The 16,865-nt window shown below is 35.6% G+C and overlaps 1 protein-coding gene across 1 annotated transcript in view; it reads left to right on the forward strand.

Moving 5' to 3' along the window:
• scarb2b (scavenger receptor class B, member 2b) overlaps positions 1–14,601 on the forward strand; it is a 65,360-nt gene extending 50,759 nt beyond the window's left edge. The window contains exons 8-12 of the mRNA XM_079835906.1: positions 4,007–4,125; positions 7,693–7,766; positions 7,868–7,919; positions 7,992–8,144; positions 11,939–14,601. Of these exons, the coding sequence (XP_079692032.1) occupies positions 4,007–4,125; positions 7,693–7,766; positions 7,868–7,919; positions 7,992–8,144; positions 11,939–12,046 (506 nt within the window). The 3' untranslated portion in view covers positions 12,047–14,601. The remainder of the gene's footprint in view (positions 1–4,006; positions 4,126–7,692; positions 7,767–7,867; positions 7,920–7,991; positions 8,145–11,938) is intronic.
• Positions 14,602–16,865: the final 2,264 nt, after the last annotated feature.

The raw sequence follows: 16,865 nt of genomic DNA on the forward strand, positions 1-16,865 counted from the left end.
ATCGTTATCAGCCAATATATGTTAATTATTTAATGTTATCGTTATCAGCCAATATATGTTCATTTTTAATGTTATCGTTATCAGCCAATATATGTTTGTTTTTAATGTTATCGTTATCGGCCACCATATCGTTATCGGCCAATATATATGTTCATTTTTAATGTTATCGTTATCAGCCATTATATGTTCATTTTTAATGTTTTCGTTATCGGCTGATATATGTTTGTTTTTAATGTTATCGTTATCAGCCACCATATCGGTATCGGCTGATATATGTTCATATTTAATGTTATCGCTATCAGCCACCATATCAGTATCGGCCGATGTACTATATGTCAATTTTTAAGGTTATCATTATCGGGCGATAAAAATACATTTTTAATGTTATCGGTATTGGCGGATATATGTTCATTTTTAATGCTTTTGTTATCGACAACCAGGTCGGTATCAGATGATATATGTTAGTTTTTAATGTTATCGGTATCGGCCAATATATGTTCGTTTTTAATGTTATCGTTATCAGCCAATATATGTTTGTTTTTAATGTTATCGTTATCAGCCAATATATGTTTGTTTTTAATGTTATCGTTATCGGCCACCATATCGTTATCAGCCAATATATGTTAATTATTTAATGTTATCGTTATTGGCCGATATATGTTCATTTTTTATGTTAATGTTATCGTTATCAGCCACCATATCGTTATCAGCCAATATATATGTTCATTTTTAATGTTATCGTTATCAGCCAATATATGTTTGTTTTTAATGTTATCGTTATCAGCCACCATATCGTTATCAGCCAATATATGTTAATTATTTAATGTTATCGTTATCAGCCAATATATGTTCATTTTTAATGTTATCGTTATCAGCCAATATATGTTTGTTTTTAATGTTATCGTTATCGGCCACCATATCGTTATCAGCCAATATATGTTAATTATTTAATGTTATCGTTATCAGCCAATATATGTTCATTTTTAATGTTATCGTTATCAGCCAATATATGTTTGTTTTTAATGTTATCGTTATCGGCCACCATATCGTTATCAGCCAATATATGTTAATTATTTAATGTTATCGTTATCAGCCAATATATGTTAATTATTTAATGTTATCGTTATCAGCCAATATATGTTCATTTTTAATGTTATCGTTATCAGCCAATATATGTTTGTTTTTAATGTTATCGTTATCGGCCACCATATCGTTATCAGCCAATATATGTTAATTATTTAATGTTATCGTTATCAGCCAATATATGTTCATTTTTAATGTTATCGTTATCAGCCAATATATGTTTGTTTTTAATGTTATCGTTATCGGCCACCATATCGTTATCGGCCAATATATATGTTCATTTTTAATGTTATCGTTATCAGCCATTATATGTTCATTTTTAATGTTTTCGTTATCGGCTGATATATGTTTGTTTTTAATGTTATCGTTATCAGCCACCATATCGGTATCGGCTGATATATGTTCATATTTAATGTTATCGCTATCAGCCACCATATCAGTATCGGCCGATGTACTATATGTCAATTTTTAAGGTTATCATTATCGGGCGATAAAAATACATTTTTAATGTTATCGGTATTGGCGGATATATGTTCATTTTTAATGCTTTTGTTATCGACAACCAGGTCGGTATCAGATGATATATGTTAGTTTTTAATGTTATCGGTATCGGCCAATATATGTTCGTTTTTAATGTTATCGGCCGATGTTAGTTTTTAATGTTATCGTATCGGCCAATATATGTTAGTTTTTAATGTTATCGGCCGATATATGTTAGTTTTTAACGTTATCGTATCGGCCGATATATGTTCGTTTTTAATGTTATCGTATCGGCCGATATATGTTTGTTTTTAATGTTATCGTATCGGCCGATATATGTTTGTTTTTAATGTTATCGTATCGGCCGATATATGTTCGTTTTTAATGTTATCGTATCGGCCGATATATGTTTGTTTTTAATGTTATCGTATCGGCCGATATATGTTCGTTTTTAATGTTATCGTATCGGCCGATATATGTTCGTTTTTAATGTTATCGTATCGGCCGATATATGTTTGTTTTTAATGTTATCGTATCGGCCGATATATGTTTGTTTTTAATGTTATCAGCTGATATATGTTAGTTTTTAATGTTATTGTTATCGGCCACCATATCTGTATCGGCCGATATATGTTAGTTTTTAATGTTATTGGTATCGGCCGATATATGTTAGTTTTTAATGTTATTGGTATCGGCCGATATATGTTAGTTTTTAATGTTATTGGTATCGGCCGATATATGTTAGTTTTTAATGTTATTGGTATCGGCCGATATATGTTAGTTTTTAATGTTATTGGTATCGGCCAATATATGTTCATTTTTAATGTTATCGTATTGGCCGATATATGTTAGTTTTTAATGTTATCGTTTCGGCCGATATATGTTAGTTTTGAATGTTATCGGCTGATATATGTTAGTTTTTAATGTTATCGTATCGGCCAATATATGTTAGTTTTTAATGTTATCGTATCGGCCGATATATGTTAGTTTTTAATGTTATCGTATCGGCCAATATATGTTCATTTTTAATGTTATCGTATTGGCCGATATATGTTAGTTTTTAATGTAATCGGTATCGGCCGATATATGTTAGTTTTTAATGTTATCGGCTGATATATGTTAGTTTTTAATGTAATCGGTATCGGCCGATATATGTTAGTTTTTTATGTAATCGGTATCGGCCGATATATGTTAGTTTTTAATGTTATCGGCTGATATATGTTAGTTTTTAATGTTATCAGCTGATATATGTTAGTTTTTAATGTTATCGGCTGATATATGTTAGTTTTTAATGTTATCGGCTGATATATGTTAGTTTTTAATGTTATCGGCTGATATATGTTAGTTTTTAATGTTATCGGCTGATATATGTTAGTTTTTAATGTTATCGGCTGATATATGTTAGTTTTTAATGTTATCAGCTGATATATGTTAGTTTTTAATGTTATCGGCTGATATATGTTATTTTTTAATGTTATCGGCTGATATATGTTAGTTTTTAATGTTATCGGCTGATATATGTTAGTTTTTAATGTTATCAGCTGATATATGTTAGTTTTTAATGTTATCGGCTGATATATGTTAGTTTTTAATGTTATCAGCTGATATATGTTAGTTTTTAATGTTATTGTTATCGGCCACCATATCTGTATCGGCCGATATATGTTAGTTTTTAATGTTATCGGCTGATATATGTTAGTTTTTAATGTTATCAGCTGATATATGTTAGTTTTTAATGTTATCAGCTGATATATGTTATTTTTTAATGTTATCGGCTGATATATGTTAGTTTTTAATGTTATCAGCTGATATATGTTAGTTTTTAATGTTATTGTTATCGGCCACCATATCGGTATCGGCCGATATATGTTAGTTTTTAATGTTATCGTATCGGCCGATATATGTTAGTTTTTAATGTTATCGTATCGGCCGATATATGTTCATTTTTAATGTTATCGTATCGGCCGATATATGTTAGTTTTTAATGTTATCGTATCGGCCGATATATATGTTCATTTTAATGTTATCGGCCGATATATGTTAGTTTTTAATGTTATCGAAATCGGCCGATATATGTTAGTTTTTAATGTTATCGATATCAGCCGATATATGTTCATTTTTAATGTTACCGTTATTGCCCAAATTTGGCTGATATATTAGAGTCGATAAATAATGGTTTACACTTCAGATTCACACTGTTTGCCCTGTTGGGTTTGAATGGCTTGATATATGATTGGAATCACTTTAAAAAAAAAAAGTTAAATGTAACGTGCAGCGCAAGTATAGGATTTGAGGAATATAATTGAGTTATTTTCTGATTTTGGGGTCTCAGGGAATGCATGAACAGCTCAAATGTATGCGCTGAATGTCATGTGTGTCACTTTGGACATAAATGTACAGGCCGGTTCTGTGAGCCTCATGATGTTGTTGGTGTGTGTCACAGGTGCTCCTGTAGTCGTGTCTTTCCCTCACTTCCATCTGGGCGATGAGAAGTACGCCAACGCCATCGACGGCATTTCTCCGGTCCACGGGCTCCATCAGACCTATCTGGATCTGAACCCTGTAAGCGCATCAGCTGATCCACTCTCAAACAGATCTCAGCTCAATTCAAATGTATTTAGGAAGTATTCAGAAATCAGTCAGAGATGAATGTGTCAAAGTAACATCCGTATATCCTCATGTATTCAGCCAAGCAGACACAACAAACATGCTAGGCAGGAAAAGAGCTCATTAGCGCCCGCCCACTTTTTCCAGTAATTTCTCCCATTGGGATTTCAAAAGTCTAAAGCGTTGTAAACAATAAACCAATCAGCTTCGAGGAGAATCGTAACATTACAAACTTTGATTGGAACCAAAAAGTATTTGAAAATAGGACAAGACTGTGAACTTAACAGCTTTAGTGAGCTAAAGAACTACAATCCCATGAAGCATTGCAAAAAGCATAATCGAAATAAAAATGGAGACATATGCATATATATACAAATATTTAAGTATTTTGAGAGCATAGGGAATACGACATTTGTGGTGCTTCATGGGAGTGGGTGGAGCTAACGAGCACGTCTTATTGCACGTTTTCGACTGGTGGAATTTCCTGTACAGAATTATGGGTAATGTAGTTTTTCCACCACATTTCACTGTTCAACACAATACTAAGTTGAAATATTGTGTGCTGACGACTTCAACAGAAGCAAATATCATTGATTAATAACCTCGTAGCAGCAAGGCTGTCTTTAACAGTTAATACGTTATAGTTAAAAATCTGAGTTTTTTTACTTCTGGCCCATACGGAAATGTAATATATGTGCATATATGAAATATCAATATATGAAATATATGCTCATATAAAGTAAAAACATATAAGAAACCTATTAGAAATTGGAACAATTCCATATATTGACATACATTTATCACATATATTATATATGTTTATGTATGTATAATACATATTTTGACATATGTCTCATATATGATTAATCCTAATATGCTCATATAGTGTAAAAACATAAATACACATGACTATGAAACCCAGAACAATTCCATATATTGACATATAACTCTATTCCATATATTATATATGTTCAATGTGACTAATGTCACTGATTAATGTTGTAGAGTCTTAGTATAGATTTGATTTGTAAAACAAATGAAATGTAAAATCAAAAATATTTATAATGTTACTTATTGTCGGATGAGGCAAGGGATGAAGAATGACTCAAGGATGCAGAGGTTAATGGGCTTTTTTATTAGACTTATATATAATAATTCTTCTATGGGTATTTCATACATGGTATAAGCCTGTATCTTCATATATCTTGAGGATGTATATTTATGCTAATAATGTATTGCCTTATATGAAACATATATGACATCACTACTCGGATATAGGGACATATATGTACATTTCCGTATGGGGGAACCCCGACTGTTTCACTCTATTACAACTTGTGCTCGTAAAGATTACATTATAAGGATAATATTACAATATTAGGATAGTATTTAAGTTTTGCAAGTCGTCGCCTGAAATCTTCACAATTATCTGCGTCGCCTAAAAACATCGCAAAGGCTGAATGATCTGCAGTTACTCAGAAACACCATGGAGTCATGGAGGCAATAAACTACGCCTTTGAAAGACTTAAGCCCTATTCGCACCGGATTCGTATTATCTGGGGACCTTTGGTCATTTGTAATAATTGCAGAGAATGTCTGTGATCTTAAAGGGATAGTTCACCCAAAAACGAAATGTTTATGTTTATCTGCTTACCCCTAAGGCATCCAAGATGTAGATGTCTTCGTTTCTTCAGTAGAACACAAATGAAGATTTTTATCTCCAACCGTTGCTGTGTGTCACTCATATAATGCTTGTCAATGGGGTCTAATTCTATTAGAGTAAAAAAAACATGGACAGACAACTTCAAATTAAACCAGCGGCTCGTGACGACACATTGATGTCTTAAGACACGAAACCATCGGTTTCTGAGAGAAACCCAACGGTATTTATGCAAATATATCACCTCATATCAGACGAACGCTTCAGCTCTGCAGACTGACATCACTTCCTGTGAGTGAGGTCAAAATAGCGGCCGGGTCATAGATATATATATACGTAGATTCCTCATTAGTGCCTGCGTGGATCATAACGTGGATCGCTCAAATGAGGTATCTATGTATATATATCTATGACCCGGACAGAATTTTGACCTCACTCACAGGAAGTGATGTCAGTCTGCAGAGCTGAAGCGTTCGTCTGATATGAGGTGATATATTTGCATAAATACCGTTGGGTTTCTCTCAGAAACCGATGGTTTCGTGTCTTAAGACATCAATGTGTCGTCACGAGCCGTGGGTTTAATTTGAAGTTGTCTGTGCATGTTTTTTTTACTCTAATAGAATTAGACCCCATTGACAAGCATTATATGACTGACAGACTGCAACGGTTGGAGTTAAAAATCTTCATTTGTGTTCTACTGAAGAAACGAAGACAGCTACATCTTGGATGCCTTAGGGGTAAGCAGATAAACATAAACATTTCGTTTTTGGGTGAACTATCCCTTTAATCCCGTGCGAATCGGCCATGTCTGTAATTTGTAAAGTAAAAATTCCCCCGCAAATGACCTACCATATTTCGCCAAACACAGAGGTCCTGTGATAATATTAGTCCCATGCAAATCGGCATCTCTGTGATTTGGCCAGGATGATAGGCCATTTAATTTTTGCAAGGTTTTGTTTCCTGTGCGCATTTCTATCTTTATCTTTCACGAAGAATGGCGCTAGGCTGCATATAATGCGCACCGTTATGAATTCCCATGCGGCCGTGCGGATTATACTTTCACTTTAGAATGAGCACCAATTTGGGAGTAAATAGCTTGAATGGTGTGTTTAATATTATTATTAATGAAAAACACAAAAACAAAACCGTACAATGACAAACTCGCTTAAATGCATTTAGCTTTGAACATGAATCTTCCGCCGTATATTGTTATTAAATTGCTCAGTTCAGTTTTGTAGTTCACAATTGTAGCGTCTGTACTCTAACTGAACGAAATAATTTGTATTACTATAAAACAATCAAAATTATAGCGATACGACTGTTTATAATTTCATACAGCTATATCTATAACGAAAAAACATTTACAAGTCTTGACATCATATCCGGGAGATAAATTCGAGTAAAATCACAGGCTTGCTTATCCCGTGCGAATGCGCCGCAAAATTCAGATTCAGAGTAATTTCTAAATCACACGAGGTCCTCAAATACAACTAATCCCCTGCGAATAGGGCTTTAGAGAGCAATATATCACTTTAGGTGTGATCCTTGTCTTTTATTCTCGCTGTAGTAATAATAATGGGAACTTTGGCAAAACCTTTGTTAGCTGGGAGGGAATCAAAACAAGAAGAATAGCATTTTAGGCAAAAGATGATTGTGTGTTTGTTCTATTTCATTTGTGAGAAGCATTATGTGAATGCTTGGCTAAAGAGCTGTCTAAACAACTAAAGCTGTTTAACAGGAAGGCTATTCCAGAAAGAATGAAAACACTGCATTAGGAGACTTTTTCAGATCAAATCTCTTTCTATAATGCACTTTTTCCTGTGTAAATTAGTTTGCTAATTGCACTTCTTCTCCCCTGTCAGACTATGGGAATCCCTGTTCGTGCCATGAAAAGAGCCCAGATCAACATCCATCTCGACAGAGTGTCAGGATTTCCGTGAGTGATGTCTTCCTGTGTGATATATTTAATCAGGGTTTGCTGATAAACAGGCGTGTGTGTTTATGCCGTTTTATAGCTGAAGCTCTTTGTCTCCTCAGCTTGACCAAGAATCTCAACAGCACCATCTTCCCCATTCTGTTTCTGAACGAGGTGAGCGTTCGGCGGGATGATTTAATCCGCCCTTACTGTCGAATCTCCTGTTGAATATGATTTGTTTTGCAGTCGGTGGTGATTGACGACGTTTCGGCCGCGAGGATTCAGAAGCTGCTGCTGGTCGTGACTCTAGTCTCTCATTTCCCTCTCATCCTGGTCGCTCTGGGAGTCATCCTGCTCTTAGTCGCCATCATCCTCGCCATACGCTTCCATCAGAACAAGGTAATGAAGTGCGAAAGCCGTGGAATCACTATTCCTTCCCAGCTTACTCTTCACTTTCCCACCAAATCCTCGGCTTCACACGGACTAAAGCTGCGTCATGTGACACTAATTTATGCGCCAAATAATCTGTTCTGTATGTGTTTGTTTTGGAAACAGAACGCTATTCTTCCACATTGACCTTTGTGATTCAATATTCTCATTCACATGGTCACTGCAGTAGAGAAAAAAAAGACAAGTGGAAAAAAAATCAGTGGAGCTGGAACTCTCAGCTAACCAAAAATATGCTCCTGACCCTTAGGGGGTCATGAAACCCCGGCTTGTGATTCAGATGCTCTCATTAAAAGCATCAACGCTTCCCACAAATGCACGCTGCGAATTACCATTACATGCAACACCAATATACACATGGTTTTGTAAGCTCACCGTTTCACAAATACATATTATCGGCCGATATACATGTTCATATTTAATGTTATCGGCCACCATATCGGTATCGGTATATGTTCATTATTAATGTTATTGTTTTGGGCAGATACTGATATGATGGACGATAACATTTAATATGAACATATATCAGCCGATACCGATTTGGTGACTGATAACGATAACATTAAATATGAACATATATCAGCCGATACCGATATGGTGACTGATATTGATAACATTAAATATGAACATATATCAGCCGATACAGATATGGTGACTGATATTGATAACATTAAATATGAACATATATCAGCCGATACCGATATGGTGACTGATATTGATAACATTAAATATGAACATATATCAGCCGATACAGATATGGTGACTGATAATGATAACATTAAATATGAACATATATCATCCGATAACGATAACATTAATAATGAACATATATCGGTCGATACCGATTTGGTGGCCGATAACGATAACATTAATAATGAACATATATCGGCCGATACCTATTTGGTGGCCGATAACCCTAACATTAATAATGAACATATTATCAATCCCGATATGGTGGCCGATAACATTAAAAATGAACATATATCGGCCGATACCGATATTGTGGCCGATAACCCTAACATTAATAATGAACATATTATCAATCCCGATATGGTGGCCGATAACATTAAAAATGAACATATATCGGCCGATACCGATATTGTGGCCGATAAAGCTAACATTAATAATGAACATATTATCAATACCGATATGACGGCTGATAACATTAATAATGAACATATATAGGCTGATACTGATATGATGACCGATAACATTAAATATGAACATATATCAGCCGATACCGATTTGGTGGCCGATAACGATAACATTAAATATGAACATATATCAGCCGATACCGATATGAAGGCCGATAACATTAAATATGAACATATATCAGCCGATACCGATATGAAGACCGATAACATTAAATATGAACATATATCAGCCGATACTGATATGATGATCGATAACATTAAATATGAACATATATCAGCCGATACCGATATGAAGACCGATAACATTAAATATGAACATATATCAGCCGATACTGATATGATGATCGATAACATTAAATATGAACATATATCAGCCGATACCGATTTGGTGACCGATAACGATAACATTAAATATGAACATATATCAGCCGATAAGGATATGGTGACTGATAACGATAACATTAAATATGAACATATATCAGCCGATAAAAGATATGGTGACTGATATTGATAACATTAAATATGAACATATATCAGTCGATACAGATATGGTGACTGATAATGATAACATTAAATATGAACATGTGGCCGATAACGATAACATTAATAATGAACATATATCGGCCGATACCGATTTGGTGGCCGATAACGATAACATTAAATATGACCATATATCGGCCGATACCTATTTGGTGGCCGATAACCCTAACATTAATAATGAACATATTATCAATACGGATATGGTGGCCGATAACATTAAAAATGAACATATATCGGCCGATACCGATATTGTGGCCGATAACATTAATAATGAACATATTATCAATAACGATATGGCGGCTGATAACATTAATAATGAACATATATAGGCTGATACCGATATGGTGGCCTATAACGATAACATAAATATGAACATATATCGGCCGATACCGATGTGGTGGCTGATAACGATAACATTACAAATGAACATATTATATTATTTTTGTACTTAGCATGGTTACCAAACAGATAGGATAGAATTCTAAATTAGGATGTTTTACGTTCTAACGAATGTTTTATTAACGTTACTGAAAGAACATTCGTGAAAACCTCGCCTTACTCAGATAACAAACATTTAGTTATATAATTTGATTAGCTATAACTTCAGTGCAGTCAGCATCTCTAACTAGATTTTTAAAATGGTGGCGTGCCTGTAGTTTCACGGCTTTAAATGACTAGTATCTGATCTAGTGGAGCTGAGGTTTCATCCAAACTCTGCTAATGTTTACACTGTGGTTTATGCGACTCGGTTTCCTGTCATAACTCAATCACATGCTTTCCTGAAGTGGCTAACCGCCACATGCTGCTCTCTGATCAGTTCACTGACCTAGTAACAATGCTGTGCTGTCTTTGCTTATTAACATTGTGTCTAACCTGAGCAAGTGAACACCATGTTGTGCTGATCTGCTTTTATTTAGACTGAAGTGAAGCGCTTTGATTTCGCTGAGGCTTTCGGCTGCGCTCCTGTGAGTTCACACACGCATTAACACTGCTAGCTCTTTCACACATCGCACATCTGTGCTGCATATTCATGTCTGCAATCATATAAGCTGAACCCCTGTCGGCTTCCTGTTGCTCAAACCCAGCTAACAAAAATATGCTACTGGAAGAACGTTTGTCGGTAACTTTGATAGAACATTGCCAGAACGTTCTGAGCTGGGAAAGTCATGGGTTTGATCCCTAGTGCCTCTAAATATGCACATGCATTATTAATAGAGGTCGACCGATAGTGGATTTTACGATAACTATGTTGGACCGCACTTGCCGATAACCGATTAATCGACCGATAGTTTTTAAAATGGATACTGGATAAAAAAAACGGTGCTGAACTTTGAAAATGTGCTAAATTAAAAACATATAAATATGAATATTAAAATGAGAAGTTCTAACATAACAAATTCTTCAGAAAAAAATGTAAACAGTAAAATATTACAGGTCAAATTTGTTTTTTGTACCGTTATGTACATTTCATAGATAACACTATGCAAGTCCCTATGCGACAAGGATGTGTTCGCTCACATGAACTATATGCATTATGCAATATACATTTTTACAGCATGTATTAATATGAGCAATACAATTGTACCTTGATCATTCATGTTAGTTCATAGTGCATTAACCAAGGTTAACAGACAACAATTTAATGTTGAAATTAACATACTAACGATGAACAATACTTCCACAGCATTTATTAACCGTAATGTTACAAATGGAATCTTATTGTAGTGTCACCATTTCATACAAATCCAAACAGTCTGCTTTTTTAGAACGGATAAAAAACGAATGCGCTTCTGCTTTGTTTATGTTCCACCAATCAACTATCGGTGCCGATTAATCGGCAAAACCGATAAATCGGTCGACCTCTAATTATTAATATAAATACTCAGATGTGTGAATCAGGCTAAACTTAAACAGTCTTAATCACATGATGCTCTACTGGTTTAAGGACTTAAACATGCTCTACTCTTGTAATATGTCAGCCAAGAGTGTGTGTTCTTGTCCTTGCATAAAGTTTGTTTCAGATCGATTTTGTCTTTTCTTTCTTCTTTTTAGCCATCCGCGAAGAAAGACACGTCATACGCTCCTGTGAGCGGCAAACCGGACGATCAAGATGAGAAAAATGGAACGTTTATCGGCATGACGCCCGTCGAGAAGTCTTAAACTGCGGAGTGTGTGTGTGTGTGTGTGTGTGTGTGTATGTGTGTGAGTGTGTCATAGATGCTGTCTAACCAGCACTATCAGTAGTTTGTAGAGCGGTGTGTGTGAGTAAATGGTCATGATTCACACACTGACTCTTCCTCAGGACTTCAGCCGTCAGGAATCAGGCATCTTGATGAACGTCTGAAGAGTGTCTCTGCACACACACACTTCAGGGTCATTCATCTGTTTAGTTACATATTTAGCACTGAAGCTGCTGTAAGTGATTGTTAGGAGTATCACACACACTGCTCTCGCTGTCCGTCCTCTCAGTCTGTACTTTGTGCTCCATTTGTCAAACAAAACCAATATTTAGGCCTAAATGTAAGATCTATTTAAATTGCATATCAAATGTATCTGATGCCATCCGTCACAGTGATGGGCGGGCGACGCTGTCTTCAACAAACATGTATAACCAGCATGCACTGCTTCAAGTCAAACGCAGATAGGTGTGTGCACGCCGCATGAAGTCGAACAAGCCTTGTGTTTTAGTGGGCGGGGTTTGACCGAGGGCGTGTCTGTTAGTGGGCGGGGTTTGACAGAGGGCGTGTCTGTTAGTGGGCGGGGTTTGACAGAGGGCGTGTCTGTTAGTGGGCGGGGTTTGACAGAGGGCGTGTCTGTTAGTGGGCGGGGTTTGACAGAGGGCGTGTCTGTTAGTGGGCGGGGTTTTACACAGAGGGCGTGTCTCTGTTAGTGGGCGGGGTTTGACACAGAGGGCGTGTCTCTGTTAGTGGGCGGGGTTTGACACAGAGGGCATTACTGCGTCCCAATTCGCATACTATCCGTACTAAATAGTATTCGAAAAAATAATTAGTATGTCCCAAATCTTAGTATGTTGAAAAAAGTATTCCAAAGATTCCCGGATGGTTTACTATTTCCGGTCAGAATCCGAAGTGCAGATCGATGCGCACTCTAACGGCTGATATTACCCACAACCCATTGCGAGATGGACGAGGATTCGATTAGAACTACAAACGCGGATAAAAAGTGTTTAAAAAACTACAAACATGACGGTTACGCGAGTCTGACGGTTAAGTGGAGAGGGTTAGATAAAGTGGTTTGAGTGAGCAATTATCAGTATTTAGCCTGACGAAAAGATATTTATTCAATATTATCCACATTATATTTCTCCTTCAGCAGCATTGAGAACTTTTGTAATGATACGTTTGGCCATTAACTTTGCAAACACATGAGAGGAGTCTCTGCATTAAAGACCCACGAAAGGCAGACCAACGATCGACTACATTTCTCTCCGATACGGTAGGAAATTAAACTGAATGTGGAGGATTTGAACTGTGACGATGATTGACAGGGCAGTTTAAACGGTGACGGGACGCACGTAACAGAAACAGAGTCTGTTAAAGATGACGAAGTATGTCCCAGAGCTTGCATACTCTTCTGCTACACACTCAAAAGTATGTACTTTTTCTTCACAAAAAGAGTACATACTTTTAGGACGTAGTATAAGTAGGCGAATTGGGACGAAGCCCATGTCTCTCTTAGTGGGCGGGTTTTGACACAGTGGGCGGGGTTTGTCAGAGGGTGTGTCTCTGTTAGTGGGCGGGGTTTGTCAGAGGGCGTGTCTCTGTTAGTGGGCGGGGTTTGTCAGAGGGAGTTTGCGGTTGAAGTCAGTAAAGCTCCTAAAAATCACTTACCGCACCTTTAACAATCAGACACTATGTTGACTGAGTTTTATGAGGCCAAACAAAAGCAACTTTATATCTGTTACCAAACGGTCGGTTCACACAGGATGTGCGTTCAGAAACACTGCTAGTTTCAAGCTGACCTGCGTCTGACACACTGTACATAAACAATAAAACCTCCTGTGTGAACGAGCCATACGCCACTGAACCTGCTGTGCCTTCTGTTAGAAATGTTGGTTTATTTCAGTGAACCGACGACATCACAGCAGCCTTCTTATGATTTTATAAGTGTCAAATACTAAAGTTTAATGATCTGATATATGTTGATTTCAGCTTGTCCCGTCGGGGAATGTGTAACCTAACGTCTGTAGTCATTTCAGTCGACTCGCTTCTGCAAACGTGAACTTTGATCCTCAAACACTGAACACAGACGAATGTTATCTGAGAGGATGTCAAGGTTTATTGCTATCTGTGAGTATTAGTATTAAACACAGCAGGATTGCATAGTGTTACTGAGCTAATATTTCAGAGTCATTTCTGAAATATGAAAAGAAGTATTTTTAAAATCTGTATATTTTCGTTGTTTAGCGGAGATATATGTTTGATATGTTACAGTTTCATGTTTGTGCTGGCTTTCCTTCGACTAGATGCTTTGGTGCAAAATCATAACATAATATCCTCTTATCATAACCGAAGGTGTGTATTATCAATCACATTGCACTAAAATACACTATATTAAATTCTGAAGCTGCATGTTTAACGCACTGTTTTTTGAGATGGCCACTGGTTTCAATCTCTGAGCCATTTTTATTTGAGTTTTATGATTTCTTTATGATATTATACCGATGTGCCAAACATTAAAAAAATTGCACTTGATGAGTTTGATTCACTTGGACGTCAATGAAAAAAATCACAGTAAAAATGTCATATTTGAGCCGGAGTGTGTGTATCCGGGTTGAGACTGAATCGCTGTGCTTCAGTGTGAATGTAATGTGGTTTTGTGTCTTTTCAGCCTTTCAGGTGTTAAATGATGCCTTCATCAGTGTATAAACTGTACAACTCAGTGGCCTTGGATCGATGAACACACACTGTTTATTGTCTTCTGCATCTGTCCAGCTGTTAGATTTCTATACTCAGACTGCACAAATAATTGTACAGTTTTGTATATAAACGACGCCTTTTCCCTGTGGATTTATAAGAAAATACAATTAAAAAGACTTTCTGAAAGGCACATTTTGTATTTTATTTTTATTGCAACTCCTCCTATTCTGAATTATACTTATACACTGACATTAATAACCTAAAATGACATCTTAACTGGTTTTTAGTCAAGTCAAAAATATTATTTATCCACTGTATGAACCTAAACATGTCAACTTAGGCCAACAAAACAAATTGTATGTGTTAAATTAGGTAAAAAATAGCTCTTTGAGGAGTTAACCACTTTTTACAGTGTACTTGAGACTGAAAATATGGTGGCTGTTATGATAAACTACTTGTTGATCATTAATAAGTTACTTTGGATAAAGATTAAATTGTTAAATTTAAATGTATGGAAGCCCTTTTGTCACATAAGACAAAGAAATAATTCCTTTATAAATCAAACATGACATAAGTCCATTATGACATGCTCAGTCGAAATTGACACAAAATTTAAATTATGACAGTATAATTTCGACTTTTTATCTCATATGACATTTTGTGTCATATTTGTTCCACATGTAAAACAGAAATGCTAGATTTAACTTTAGCTACATCAGCCAAAGATGCTAATAATGTTGCTAATCTTCTCAATGATAGGGTACATATTAATTTTAACGTGCAGTATGGACCACTAATGGTTAAACTGGGGGGTTTAAAAGTGTTATATCATTTTAACGTTCAGGACATCATTACTAAAGAATGTTTTTCATACACTGTACGCACCGTTATGGAGAAGTGAAGCCGCCATCTTGTAGCTCGAGGCTGTCGCGGGATTAAAGGCCCCGCCCACACTCCCGCAGAATCGGTTTGTTTACTACAACTCATTTTGTCCGTGAAATAAACAGTTATGGAAATGTAGAGATTAAAGCTCCAATCTCCTCCCGAGAAGAGTCAGTTGATGCCTCAGTGACAACTGTGCTCAGAGAATCTGTCAATCATCTTCTTTAATGGCGGTTGGTGCATTACCGCCATCTTCTACTCCGGACAGCTGTCAATCATTCATGTCGCCACACCCCCGTTTTTATATTATCAAATAACTAAAACCAAAGTTATGAACTAACATCAGTGTGATAACTATCTAAAATGACAGAAACCACCTTTGGGAAAATATATTTGAAGTGTGTTCGCTTGTTTAGATTGTCTCACGTCCCACATTCGACAAAAAAACGAACGTTTAAGGACAAAAAAAGTAGATACAGGCCATTGAGAAAAAAAAATATATTATTTTTATATATAAAACATTTATATTTATATATATTATAGATTAGCCTATATAAATGTATATACATGCAAATATTTCTTAAATATATACATTTATATAATCTATAATATATATAAATATAAATGTTTTATATATAAAAATAATATTTTTTTCTTAAATATATACATGCTTGTGTGTGTATTTATATATAAATAATAATTAACAGAGTACACACACATATATTATGTAAACACAAACTTTTATTTTGGATGCGATTAATCGCGATTAATCTTTTGACAGCGCTAGTTTGAATATGTCCTTTTAAAATCAAATCAAATACACAACCAAACATGTGATGTATTGCCAAATATAGATATTGTTCATTTGGAGGACGTTCTGAAAGTTTCTTTTATAATCTGAATTTGCAGGAAGTGGTCATTTTTGCTTGAGAACAATAAAACTTGGCTCTCTTGTACAATTTCCAGCACAGGACAATGGAAGCTGATTAAAAGCAAGGTTAGTTTTAAAAGGCTCATAAAGACATAAGCTACTTATTCAGATAGTGTTGTTATATCTGTCACATCTTTTCCAGGAATAACTTCATAATGTTCTATTGTTTTAGACTGTGGGATATTCATGTTAATGGTAAGACATTTTTCTTAAATAAGAGCTTTTCTTCATTAGGATAAAACACATGAGGGCTTTTCACACTTGAAATAGTAAACCCCGGGTATAC

The sequence above is a fragment of the Gobio gobio genome (assembly GCF_949357685.1).
Source record: "Gobio gobio genome assembly, chromosome: 14".
Classification (NCBI taxonomy): Eukaryota; Metazoa; Chordata; class Actinopteri; order Cypriniformes; family Gobionidae; genus Gobio; species Gobio gobio.